This window comes from Podarcis filfolensis, assembly GCF_964270895.1.
Source record: "Podarcis filfolensis genome assembly, chromosome: 6".
NCBI lineage: Eukaryota > Metazoa > Chordata > Lepidosauria > Squamata > Lacertidae > Podarcis > Podarcis filfolensis.
In genome coordinates, this window is record NC_139609.1 from 41,872,226 (window position 1) to 41,885,718 (window position 13,493).

At 43.9% G+C, this 13,493-nt stretch overlaps 2 protein-coding genes across 5 annotated transcripts in view; one reads left to right on the plus strand and one right to left on the minus strand.

The window, feature by feature from the left end:
• Nucleotides 1–844: 844 nt before the first annotated feature.
• FYB2 (FYN binding protein 2) overlaps nt 845–13,493 on the plus strand; it is a 34,211-nt gene continuing 21,562 nt past the window's right edge. For 2 of the 4 annotated variants that reach the window (XM_083619357.1, XM_083619358.1), the window contains exons 1-5: nt 845–980; nt 7,359–8,148; nt 9,905–10,036; nt 10,487–10,520; nt 12,979–13,073. In XM_083619357.1, the coding sequence (XP_083475483.1) occupies nt 948–980; nt 7,359–8,148; nt 9,905–10,036; nt 10,487–10,520; nt 12,979–13,073 (1,084 nt within the window). In that variant the 5' untranslated portion in view covers nt 845–947. Of the gene's footprint in view, nt 1,010–7,358; nt 8,149–9,904; nt 10,037–10,486; nt 10,521–12,978; nt 13,074–13,493 lie in introns of all 4 variants that reach the window. The other 2 variants (XM_083619359.1, XM_083619360.1) reach the window with 2 other exon arrangements.
• Nucleotides 5,899–13,493, minus strand: part of PRKAA2 (protein kinase AMP-activated catalytic subunit alpha 2) — a 60,329-nt gene continuing 52,734 nt past the window's right edge. The window contains exon 10 of the mRNA XM_083619378.1: nt 5,899–5,914. The gene's annotated coding sequence lies outside the window, so the exon portion shown is untranslated. The remainder of the gene's footprint in view (nt 5,915–13,493) is intronic.

A 13,493-nucleotide genomic window follows, 5' to 3' on the forward strand; every position in this document is an offset into this window, starting at 1 on the left:
TCATTTCTTCTTTTACATCTAACTGATTTCCTCTCTTCTCTCCTTCCTTTGTATCCCCAGTGGCTATAATTAGGGTTTTTTTATTTAATTTATTTTGTATCTCTTTAAATTCTTACAATGACTTCTCTGGCCTTTCCCCCTCAAAGTATGAAGACCTCTCTTCCCGAACATTTCTGTCTCCCAGCCATCTTTTCTCAACAATGGGGAGGGTCACTGGTGCTGGCATCGGTCCAACAAAAGAAAAATCTATGGCTACATCAAGGCGAGGAATGTAAGTGAGGAGGCACTTGATAAGCTTTGGAACTGAGGCCCACATGAAAGTAGCCCATGCCCCTACCCCATTTCAGAGAAGCTGCACCTGAATTTTGTGTGAGTGCTTAGTTTGATTTCTTGCATCTCCACAAAGAGAAATATAACCCAAATGACACCCAAATTATTGGCATAATTTATTTAATCACAGAATCTGGGCTACGTGAGTGCAAAACTAGTTTACACAGCTGTGTGTATAGTGCGATCTCTGTTCCGAAATGCACAGCCTGCTGTGTACAGCCTTTCCCTCAAAATTCAAGGCCGTGCAGCCACAACCCACGATGACTGTAGCATACCTTTGCTAGACTAACAGTTCTCCAAAGACTGACATTTCCTCCATGGGCATGCCTGGTTCTTGTGCAACAACAGGGGAGATCTGTTTGCAGGTGAAGCAAATCTGCCTTCTCTCTCTCTCTCTCTCTCTCTCTCTCTCTCTCTCTCACACACACACACACACACACACACACACACAGTGGGTTGGGTTAGGGAGGAGCCAAGTCCTTCAGCCCAGGTGTGATCCTTCTGCATTTGCTCCACCTTAAGCCCACTGGCTCTTGCTGCAGGATTACTCTGAGCTGCCAGGAAGGAAGTTCCTTAAACTCCTCTGCTCTGGGAGCAGACTACTCACAAGCTCAAAAATGGGCTGCAACACTGAGCCACGTCAGAAGGAGGTATGAAAGCAAGAGAAAACATGGAAATGGTAACTACAAATGCTGCTCTGCTGGTTTTTTATGTGTCTTTCTGGGGCATTGCCTCTGTTTGCTGTTCAAACAGTTCTTCTTTGGCTTATCTTGTAACGTGGTGTGTAGCTCTACATGGATCACTGCAAAGAACAGGGAACCGGTTCAATGCTGGGGGAGGTTACCTGATAGGGAGGCATAAATGCTTTCGGGATTTAGCTCCCTGTTATTACTTTTGCTGGAAACTTGTTGTGCTGGTCTTGTGGGGCTAAGTTCCACCCCACCCTGTCCAGAGAAAAGAGCAACTTTTTGGAGATATCACGGTTGTGCTATAATGATATGGGAATGTTCAGGGTTAAAAACCAAGGCAGGGGGCATCTGTGGTCCTTCAGTTGCCATCAGCCACAGCCAGCATGGCTCGTGGGTCAGGTTTGATGGGAGTTGTAGTCCGGGAACCACTGGAGGTTCCCAGTCAGTGCCTTAACCTGGCCACAAATGCACCTCTTTACTTTCTAGTGTTAGGGTTGAAACCTTATCCTTCTGTGGGAAACATGGGGTGCACAAAGTGCAGGATGTTTTCTTGATGAAAGGTCATGGTCCTCTCATGCCTGAGACTACCTGAAGTGCTTATAAAAGGGTGGCCGACCGCAGCATGGGGCTGTCCCTTTCAGTAGAGTGTGTGTGTGTGTGTGTGTGTGTGTGTGTGTGTGTGTGTGTGTGTAAAAGAGAGACTGACTGACACACAGAGAGAAACTATACCTGTTGAACTCTTTCTTCTGCACAGCTCTGCATTGCAGGAGCCCAGTCTTCCTCCTGTCGGTTTTAGTTCTATTTCTTGTTTTTCCAATCTCCATGTTTCTGCAGCAGTTTGCAATTTGTTTATTTATTTATTTTTAAATACTCATGGAAATTCTTCCGCATTTTAGTACACATTTTTCCTAGTAAGTGCACTTTGTGCGCAGTTTTGACTAATGCACACATCTTGGCAAGCAATTTCTCCTAATATTATGCATTTTAGTGTGCTATTTTCGGTAATGTAAATCATTTTTATGCACCCTTTCCCCTTATCATATGCATTTTTTGTAAGCATTGGTTGGTTGGAGAACTGCGTTGTAACCTTTGGAGGAGTGTGAATTTCAAAGGGTGGCTGGGCTTCAGCTTCGGAAACTATGAATTTGATAAATCTGGCTTTAAATGTGTCTAAATTGAACTTTCCCCCCATCCTTATTTCTTGATGCCTCCTTTAAAACCCTTTTGGGGGCAGGGGGAGCAGAACATAACCTTTAATGATTCTTTGTAACCATTGAACCATTTGTAAACACCATAGTCCCTTTCTTATTTTAAGAGTTTGGGCTGCAATCCTTAATCTACTCACTGAGAAGTACACTGAACACAGTGGGATTTACTGCTGGGTAAATATGCCTAGGTTTGTACTGCTAAACTAACAGCCCCGATACACTCTTCTCTTTTCCCTCCCAAAGTCATTCTAGTGTCTTTGATTTGGCTATGAAACTACCTGGCTAACCTCTTTCCATTTTAGTCTTTTGAGAAACTCTGGGTGGATTTGCAGGAAAACTTGCCTAAGTTTATACTTTCTGGATGTCATCAAACTTGATTCATGGTACCTGGAGCATGTGGCAAAATTCCAGCAATTGTGGCTGCTGCGGGTCAGAGTACTGTCTTGAGTAAACAAATGATATCTGCAGAATGTTCCTGTTGAGATTTACAAAGCCAATCAGTTCCATAAATAGGAACCATAAGAGATTCCTGTAAATGGCACTTTGTGGAACTGGCGGATTACAGTCTTGTGCAAAGTATTTTTAAAAAAACAAAAACTGGGGAAGCTGATTTGTATCCTCCAAATAGTATCTGGTATGCCCATCCCACCATGAAGCTCACTGAGCAAACTTGAGCAAATCTCACCTACCTAACAGGGTTGCATATTGAGCATAATATAGACCTGGGCAGGCAGGGGGTAGGGGTGGGGATGGGGGTGAGGTGCATGCTGCCTAGGCCTCTTTGGAAGGATGTGTGAAGAGTTGTTGCAAATGGAATCCCTGATCTGCATCCTTGATTGTGCAGAGTAAAAATTAATGCTCTCCACCACAAGTTTCAAAGAGTTTTTCTGCAGTCTTAAACCAGTTACAAAACAAACATTGCAAAATACAAAGTAACACATTGCTCTTAAACTAGCAATACAGTCCAGTCTTCCTAAAGACCTTAACTTTCCTCTCTCTATTCCTAGAGAGAAATCCTGTACAAGTAACCTGCTTGCTCCAGATTACCGGGCTCCTGCTGCTGCAGGCTCTATTGTCTTCTGAGAAGCTGAATTCTCAGGTGCCCCAGGGATTAGTCATCATTTAGCTGGAACAGAAATTTCTAGTGCCTCCTTCCGCATTTCCTAGATGCTGCCTAATGCAAACCTCTTTTTTATTTCCGTGCATACGACCATCACATTTTATGCTCATTAAAGTTACATTGTTAACAGGAAAAATGAGATTAAAATGTAATAATCTGGGAACTCATTCCAGAGCATACAAACCCAGCATTGAGTCCTTCATGCCTTTTAGAACTGAAGTGGCAAGTTTATTGCTGTACAGACTTTTTCCCACTTACATGTAAACCAGGGACAGTGATCTGCCTGAGTGGCATAGCCTATGCTGCATAGGAGCCAACTTCTAGGGGCCAAGTTCCCTTTGGTCCCGTCCCCCCATTGATGGGCATTGACATTCAAATGGTGTGCATGTACCACATATTTTGATAGATTATGCCGGGTGGGGCTTCCCTCCCCCAATTTTATTCAAGTTGCCATCCCTGCTGAGTGGTGATCTGCAAACTTGACTTAAGCACTTGGCTTTTTAAATGTTGGTAGCCCTGTTAATAAGAGGGACGCGGGTGGCGCTGTGGGTTAAACCACAAAGCCTAGGACTTGCCGATCAGAAGGTCGCGGTTCGAATCCCCGTGACAGGGTGAGCTCCCGTTGCTCGGTCCCTGCTCCTGCCCACCTAGCAGTTTGAAAGTGGAAGCAGATAAATAGGTGGGAAGGTGGGAAGGTAAACGGCGTTTCCATGCGCTGCTCTGGTTCGCCAGAAGCGGCTTAGTCATGCTGGCCACATGCCCTGGAAGCTGTACGCCGGCTCCCTCAGCCAATAAAGTGAGATGAGCGCTGCAACCCAAAGAGTCGGTCATGACTGGACCTAATGGTCAGGGGTCCCTTTACCTTTATCTTTCGCCCTGTTAATAGCTTCTACTTCCTGCTCTCTTCCCTTTCTTTCTGGGTGAGTTGTGGTTACAGCTGGTCAAGTGATCTGCTAGGAGCACACCACAGCACACCATTCAACCTCACAGCCATCCCAGATTATTGAATCCATTGTTCCATTTATTTGCAAGCCAGCTTTAATGCTAAACCAGATTCCCCCTGACTTCTCAAGGCCTATTGTGTTCTCCCTCCCTCCCTCCCTCCCTCATCTGTAACATGAAAACACAGGGGGAGAAATGAGTTAATGTTGGTTAGTGGATTTTAGTAGTGCCCAGATGGTAGATTGGCAGCTAATTTCACCCTTTTCATCAGCAGGCTCTGTGTTAAAAACCAAACCACACTTTGAGAGTCAGGTTATGTACACACCATACCTTTAAAGCACATCCTGCTCTGCATTAATCCCGGGACCTGTACTTCACAGAGCTACAATTTGCAGCAACTACAGTTTGCAGCATTCTTTGGGTGGTGAGTATGTGGGTTAGGTTCAGCAAACTGAGCCTCAGCGTTGGCTCAATCCCTAGTTTACTCTCTGTGCTACTCTCCACCCAGGCAGAAATAACTGGTAAGTGATAAGTTGGAACAAATGAACTGAGAATGTCAAGGGCTTGGGTAGAACAGGACATTTTCAATGTTAAAATAATTAAATGGAACAGAGCAAAAACATCTGTCCTTGTTGTAAGTAAAAATAGTGAACTGAGGGAGATTGGAAACTTGAGCTTAAACTGCTACCGGTGGTAATATGTCCACATTATGGAAATGCTTCCATGGAAACAGTCAAGCACTTAATGCTTCTGGCATTCAGGGGCGAAGTACCCCAGCGAGCTCCTGGATGCACTGCCTGGGAAAGCAATAGCACCTGTGTTGCCCTTTCAGAAACAGGAAGAGCTCTCCAGGATTCAACTCTGTAGTTTTCAGCTGTGCTTTTAATGCATAATAAAACCACAAAGCAATTGTTACTTTAAAAAAAGAAGAAGCTTATCTCTAGTTAGGGGGTGGCAACCTGGCAAAGGTTTTATCTTTCATGGTGGCTTCTCTCTGCAGCTCTGATGAGGAATTCGGTAATAAAAGAAGCACCTGGTTTGCAGTAAAGCACCGTAAACAGTGCTGTGCATTTGAGCAGATCTTCAAGTCCGCCTGCAGATATTGCACCCATGCTGAAGAAACAATGGCATTTATTTTGCCTTGGCTTCCATTGGTTGTAGTCATAACTCAGTGTGAAGTTTTGGATGAAGATCAGAGGGGTTTTGGTCTGTCTTTTCCTTTACGGAAATGTTAATTGCATATACATTCCAGACTGGGCCTGGGCATAGTACTGAGTTATATCGTACAGCTGGCTGCTCCAGTACAATCGGAGCAATTGAAACATCTCCTAGGTGCTTTGCATCATGCTGTGTAATGTGAAAATAATAGCGTTGACTAAAAGGGGTTATTCAGGAGAAACTGTTTTGTATTTAATAAGTTGGATGCAATTACGCAAAATTCAATAAAATCTCAGGACAAGGCTCTGCTGTGTTGCCTTCTCATTAAAGGCATCTGTGTCTCTTTTTCAGCATAATGGCGCCTCTGTCCAAGGTTGTCTTGTTTCACCTAATTTTCTGATCCAACAAGCTGTTGCAGGAGAGCACAGTTCTTTGCACAAGGCTGATCTGCATGGCTGCTGTTCCTCCTGCCGAGCAAGCACATTCAGATTTTTATAAGGCAGCTCACAATATACAGGTAGCTCCAAAAAGAGAGCGAGTAGGAAATGGCCACATTTCATGAGCTGTGGAATTTGACATCCAGTGCCTAGTTTCTGAGGCTCCCAAGGTGTGCTGCGACATTTTAGATATGGGTGGGGTCACTATAGAGTAAACACTGTAGATGACGACGATCTTATATTGTCAGATTTGTATATAGAAGAGAAGGCTATTGTAATCTCACCCATATCCTACAACTGTAAGTTTCCTTCAAGCAAATGGTGTCCTGATGCAATCTAATTGCAGAGTCTAGGGTATTGGGTGGGCTTGGGGGTTAGTTGGAGCAGGGGAGGGAAGGATTTGTTCTCAATCAGTTATCTGAATACACCTTCACATCTGCCAAGTATAAATGTGGTGGTCTTTCTCCCCCTTCCCTGAGCTGCTTTGTTCCAGGCCCAGATGCAGTGGAACCATTGGGGTGGGACGTGCACACAAAGAAGGCACAAGAAACCAGTATTGGCATCAAATAAGGGGACAGCTTTTATTGATTACAGATTGTTGATGGATAGCAGGGGTTGGCCATTGTCAGAGGTCACCCTATGGTGTGCACTATTCTGAGAAATCACCTCTGGTCACTGGCTGGGGATGCTAAGCCCCTGAGATGGGCATCTGGACATGAAGCACCCCCCAAATTCTAGGAATTAAGCTTTGGTCCAATCTCATCCCACAGACATAGCTTCCTTGTGAAGTTGTCAGTACCCCAGCAGTGCCCATCACTCGCAATGTCCTGTGCTCCTCTTTTGGGGGGGGAGCATCTGGGTCCATTTAAATTGCCCACACTGTCCTCGCGTGATGGAACGAGATGCTTGGCAATGAATTGGACAGATATGCCTAAATCTATTTTGTGTCATTTTCAGTAGCAGTCAGTCCTATGTCAGTTTGTCCTATTTTTTGCAGCCTTAAGGAAAGGGGCGGGCATGAAAAATCTGCATTGAAACTGTATGCATTTTGTACACACATATCCTATAAAATACATACATTCAATGCATTTTCAGCATAGGGAATATATATTTTATGTGCACTTTTTAGGAGTGCAACTTCAGCACAAAATCCACCGTGCATAATCTGGCAGTCATATTCCAACCCACAAGCACATTTGGGAAAATTAAATAAGGCCAGCCCACTGTGAAAAGAGGACAAACCCAATTCCTCTCTGTATCTAGTTGTGCACTGTCATCAGGTAAGCTACAAGAGGCCCACTGACATCAGAGGGGCCCCATCAGAATATACTTTTCACATGAACCTCCTCTATCCTGAATCCAGACTTGATTGCCAAACCATCTACACCAGTCTGGGTTCTTTCTCAGTTTGGGTTAGAACTGCTTTGTTAAAAATATGATTGATAGTTGTCTCTTGTATTCTTGGCTGTTTTAGGAAAGAGCTGGAGACTTCCGAGCACTTCGAGCAAAATTTCAGAATGATTCCAATTTTTCCAGTGCATTGCTCCAGCCTGTAAAGACCCTTCCTGCAGAAACGCCCCCTCGGCAAAATACCGATGGCAGTCCCGCATCCCATCCCAAACCCAAACCATTGTGCCGACGACAAATTCCAGATCCTGAGCAAAAGACAGTGCCCTTCAGTTATTTATCGCAGAAGTCTGAAATAGTACAAATCAAGCCTGCCGTGCTACCAAGGGCCCGGCTTCACGAATTGCCTGAAGTTAGGAAGAATGAAGATAGAAAAAGCAAAGACATTACGGGGACAGTTTGTGCAAGAGTTGTACTGGTGGAAGACTCACCAAAGCAACGTCCGGCATCTTATCATTGCCTTCAAGACACTGCACTGGCAAGCAATTCTTTCCGCAATACTCTGAACATCTGGGAAAGTGCTTTGTTGCAGAGTGACAAAAAGGGCTCCGAGACCCCTCCTCAGCGTTCCAACAGAACGACGTCTCTTCCCCAGCCCAAAACTGTGAACGTTGCTGTCACTCCAGAGGTTCCAGCAAAAGCAGCTGAAAATGAGCGAGCAGTAGTGCTTTCTGCACCAAGCACCCCCTCTCGCCTACAGGTCGAACCTGTTCCATTTCCCACAGTCTCACCACCTGTTCCACCAAGAAATCATGCAAGCTCAGAGACACTGGCCCACGGTGCCATTAGAGTTGCTGATTCCCCCCAAGACGCTCATGACTTAGACAGGCCAAGCAAGACCTCACAATGCTCAAATGGTAAGCCATGTTACCTGACTATATTTTGTAGCCCTAAGTCAGTAGTGGGCAACAATACTTTTGTGTTAAAGAACTTGCCTATGATGTTTCTAGTATCTAGCTAAAAGCCCGTCAGTTCAGGGTAATGTGAGTAGGTTTTATATGCTTCCTAGACTTTCAGAACAGAACATAAAATGCACATGGGTAGTTCCTACATTGTTTTGAGCAAAAAAATACCCTCGCCGCTTAATTTTTCAGAAGGTGTGGCATGAAGAAGGGTAGTTGTCCAGCTGTGTTGTTTCAAAAAAACTCTGGAGAAATGTTTAAAATGTATTTTTGATCAATCTTCACAACTGGAGAGGGTTTGCAATAAAATAAACTGAGACACTGCTAGGTTATTTTAATCAGTAGCCCCTCTTATACTTGCACAATAAGGGCAATGATAAGTGACCTCTTTCTTCCTCCTAATAATCAACTTGTACTTGCAGGCACTGTGTAAACAATTGGCAATCTGAATGCATTCCTTATTTCTGCAATTTGACCGGTTTCCTGAAGTGAATGTACCTAGCTGCTAATCAATGTCCATTCATTATAAATATTAACACTTGTCTGCTGTCATGGTAACTTTGGAGTAGACGTTTTGGGCCAGACCAGTACTTGGGAGTCCAAAATTGAGGCTGAAACTAATCTTTGCATTGCCTTTTTGCTAATTGAAGAAGAAGAAAAAACCTCCAGCCAGGAAGCTTCTGGTTTGACATGCTGTCTTTACAAAATCCAGGACCAATGCCAACTACGAAAAACATCTTTTTTCTTTCTTTACTGGAACAAGCTGCCTTACAGGAACTTAGCATTGAGCAGCTGTTTTGCCAACTTACAATGAATTGCAGGTGACTAATAAGATAAGGTGTGTGTGTGTTCCATGATGCTGCTCTGGCTAATCTTTCTGTGCACTTTGCCAGCTTTGTACCATGCCAAAGGGCTCTTCCTATTAGTCATGAGTGCAGTTTAAATTGTTGCTATGTGACAGAACAGTATATTTGCCAATATGCACAGGTTTCCTTTTCTGATGGCTTTGACATGTAGAGCAAGGTGGTCCACAGAGACCCCCAGGAAGCCTATTACTTACACAGCCCTACTCTATTGGACTCCTATAGGTCAGTGAATGACAAACTCTGTAATTACTCTTGCCTACTGGGTTACAACTCTGCCAAGCATGCTCTGACAGGTGGGAAGGAAACCATTAAAGGAAAAGGAAGTTCAGGCTTGTGGTTAGAATCCCTGTAGCTGGGTAAATTTTTCCTTTCTTTCTCAAAAGAGCAATTAATTTTGTGAATGCCGTGTCTTGCATCCAGGTTGTCGGTTTCCCCACTTGAGAATAATAATTATAATAATCCAATATCTGCTGTGTGTGCACCTAAGCAATCAAGAACCCATTTCAACAGCCAAAGTGTCAATGTATGTCAATTCCATCATTTGGAAAGGGGCAACTGTATCTGCCAAAACTTGAAGAAAGGAACATTATGATTTTTGTTTGGTCTGTTTCACTCGGTGCTTTTTTCTGGGGGGTATGCAGGGGTACACATACCCCTAAACATTTTATGAATCTAAGTTTGACCTCATTGAGGGGCAGTATTTCAATATGAGTAGGGAAAAGAGAGTACCCCTAAACATTTTTTTAGAAGAAAAAAAAGCACTAGTTTCACCCATTGCAAAATTCCAGCATGGAAGTTCATTCTCCCTACCAAAGCATTAATGTGCTTTCTTCCCTCTGTTACAGAAAGATGGCATGAGGTTGAAAAAATCCCAAAGCCCAAACCACTTCCTTCCATTAATTCACTTGGTCCTCCTCCAAAGAAACCACCAAGGCCTCCGAATGTTGACCTTGGTCCCTTCCAGAAGAACATTCCAGGTAAGGCATTCTCTGTTTGGGTTTTAGGCATTGTTAAAGCAATGGCTGGTGGATGCTGACAAGAAATTGAGATAATTTCCAGTCAAGAACAGGAAGGAGCGCTTATCTCAAATGTATGTCTTGGTGACCGAGAGTGGCCCAGAGAGTCCGTACATGGTTGGGCGGGCTACTTTGAGCAAGAAGAGGCATGGTTTTTGTGTACACGCATCCCATCCCTTGGTGGCCCTTGGTGGGAGTGTAGACCAGCTCGAAGTCTGGAATCAATCCTGTCCATTTACTGCCTGGGTTGTCTTCTCCACTGCAACAGGCTTATTTGAATTCAACGTCTTCTGGGACTCTTGCTAGGATCAAGGAATGGAAACACCAGGACACTACATCACTAAATTTCACTCTGGCATACTGTGTGGTTGCAGTTATTGTTTCCTTTACATTCCAAAAATTTGTTTTCAGATGCTGTGGATGATGCCTACATGACTCCTGAAACGTAAGTGCACCTCTCTTTATGTTGCCTGAAAATCTAGACTCTTAAGCAGGTCACGTGGTCTCTTAGAACTTCTTTGGGAGTTTCTGGGAACCATGGCTCTCTAGATGTTGTTAGACTCCAACTTCCAGCAGCTCCAGTCTGTGTGATCAGGGGTGGTGGGAGTTGTAGTCCACCCACATCTGGAAGGCCACAGTTTCCCCATCCCTGCTTCAAGAAAGAATCACTAACTATCTGGAAACCAGAAATGCAAGTTGTTTCATATTCAAAACCAAATAGCTAACACAGGGATCTGGCAAAAGAGACTTCATTTCATGTACTTTCTTCACTTTTCCTATTACAAGACTACAGACCCAGTTCTGCCTCATTCTCTTTTACATCTAGCTGTCTTTTGCTGGTACTCCTTTGAACCTGTGGTGAACATAAACGTATGTCTCTGTGCAGTGATGTACTTGCTTTTCCTCCCTCTTTAAAGAGATCTGCTCCCACACAGTGTTTTCCCTATCTCTTCCTTCTCTCTGGCTTGACATTTCTGAAGTTAGAAGCTTTGAGGCCTGTTCCTGTAAACACACACAAGCTAGTTTAATCCGCAGGTGCTGAGCACTAACTTTTATTGTTATCGCTGGCTGTCAGCAGGCGAGAGTTTTGATTGCATTTGCTAATGTTTAGGCAGCAAGCGTGGGCTTAAGCTGCATAAGTTGTTGTCTGGTGGCCTTTGTTTAGACAGCCTTTCGAGAACGGCTGGTGTTTTTGGACCTTTCTCTCTGTGTGTATGTGTGTCTTGGATATCTGGTGCTGTGGGGAGCAGATAAAATGTGCCAAAAGTAAATCTATACTGCTTATATCAGTTCGGCAAGATGTGTAAGCTGGTGAATAAACTGGGGCATTGACTGCAGTGACATCTTGCAGCTTTGCTGAGGTTGGAGAGATGTGCTTCAACTTAGCCGGACTAAGCTCGGAGGAAAGACAAGTACCCAAGACCTAATGGTTGCATTCACACACCACACATTGCTTCTCTGTACAGTGGTACTTCTGGATACACACACCTCCGGTTGCGTATCCTTCAAGATGCGAATGCGGCTAACCCGGAAGTATTTTCCCGGGTTTTGCAGCGCGTGCATGCGCATAAGCAGTCCCTTCGGTTGCGGAAACCTCGGGATCCAACCGGAGCTCCAGAACGGATCCTGTCTGCAACCGGAGGTATCACTGTATAGGATCCTGGGAACTGTAGCCTATGCCTCACAAAGCTACAATTCCCAGCACCCTTAACAAAATGCTGTTCCTAGGGTTCTTTGGAGAATGGTGTGGACTTTAAATGTAAGATGTATATGCAAAGGTGTTGGGATGAGTGGACGTTAGTCCCAGGCAAGTTGCCATTTAGCAACTGGTTCAGTTTCCATAGAAGCCTGGTTTTATTAGTTGGGTTAATGTATACATCAGAAACACTGTCCTGGACAACAAAAGTATATTTTAAAAAAGACAAATGTTGGATGTAAGATTGCAAGCATCCCTGGCACCTGGTTGAATATTTGGCAGCTTCTTGTCTTTGGCCCAGCTGACCATCTGCAAACCTAACACTGTAATACTTACACACAACAAGATCATGTTGGCAATACTACTTCATTGATAAACAAGCTGAGCCGCCTGCTTTGGGACTTGTGCACGACACATTTGGCTCTGTCGAGTCCATCTTTTGAGATGATTTATGGAGAAATCAGTCAATAAATGTGCTCCTGGCTTGATGAGATAGAGGCGGGGATTTTTACCCCTTGGGTAGCTGGCAGATTCATTCATTTGCTTGCTTCAGTTTAATAGCATGCTCTTTAAAAATATGCCACTAAATGTGGTTTATTGTTGTTTGTTAGCATTTGTTAACAGTATGTTGGGAAAATAGCTCTTAGCAGGAGACAGGAGGTTGACTTGTCCCATTGGCACTGAACCACAGGAGATGCTCCCTAGTCATTGATGTCATCCTGCTTGCACCTTTCTTGAAGCAACACCAGAAACTTCTCTAAGGCTGCCCTTTGGGCCAGTTTTCTCTCCAATGCCTTCTGCTGCATTTACCCCTTTCTATTTCCCAATAGTCCTCCAAATGTCTGGCAAACAAAGTTTAGTCTTTATATGCAGGGCTGTATAGGCAGCCAGTAAGTAAGGTCCAGGGCCCAGTCTCTTAATAGATACATGTTTTAGAAGTTTTTTGCTGTGTTGTGCATGAAGTTCTTAATATTTCAGAACTTACAGGGCAGTCAGCTCCTGTTGTTACATATTCTCTCTCTCTCTCTCTCTCTCTCTCTCTTAAGCTAAGCTTGTGTGGTTCTGGACAGCATCTGGATAGGAACTTTAAAGTCTGTCACTCTGTGTCTTTTTGAGGAAGGCACCTCTTCAGAGAGATTCTAATCCTTTCATCTTCCCCAAGAGAGTCTCCAAAACAATAACGCTTTCCCCTCCTCATTTCTCTTAGTCCTGAAACAGAAGAACTAGGCACTTATGAAGAAACAATGTCCTACCTGAAGCTGCCAGAGAGTTCCACCAATGATGCTCAAGGAATTACACATTGTAAGTCTATTAACAGTTGGTATGCGTATGCCATGCATGCTGTGTGGGCAGGCTTGGTACTGATGGTTGGCCAGATCAGGCACCAGCTGGACCTTGCTGCACTGATATTCCCCATCTTCCTCTTCAAGTTCCCAGATACTTTTAAGGAGTGGGAGGGAGTGCCACTTTTGAATGGGAGCCACGTTGAGTTCTGTGGTGGCCATATGCCATTTAAAGTTACTTAACAGTCATTGCTTCTGATTATTATTATTATTATTATTATTATTATTATTATTATTATTTTATTGATACCCTGCCCATCTGGACGGCTTCCACCATACATAAAAACATAATAAAACATCAAACAATAAAAACTTTTCAATAGCTGCCTTCAACTTTTCAATAGCTGCCTTCAGATGTCTTCTGAAAGTTGTGTAGGAT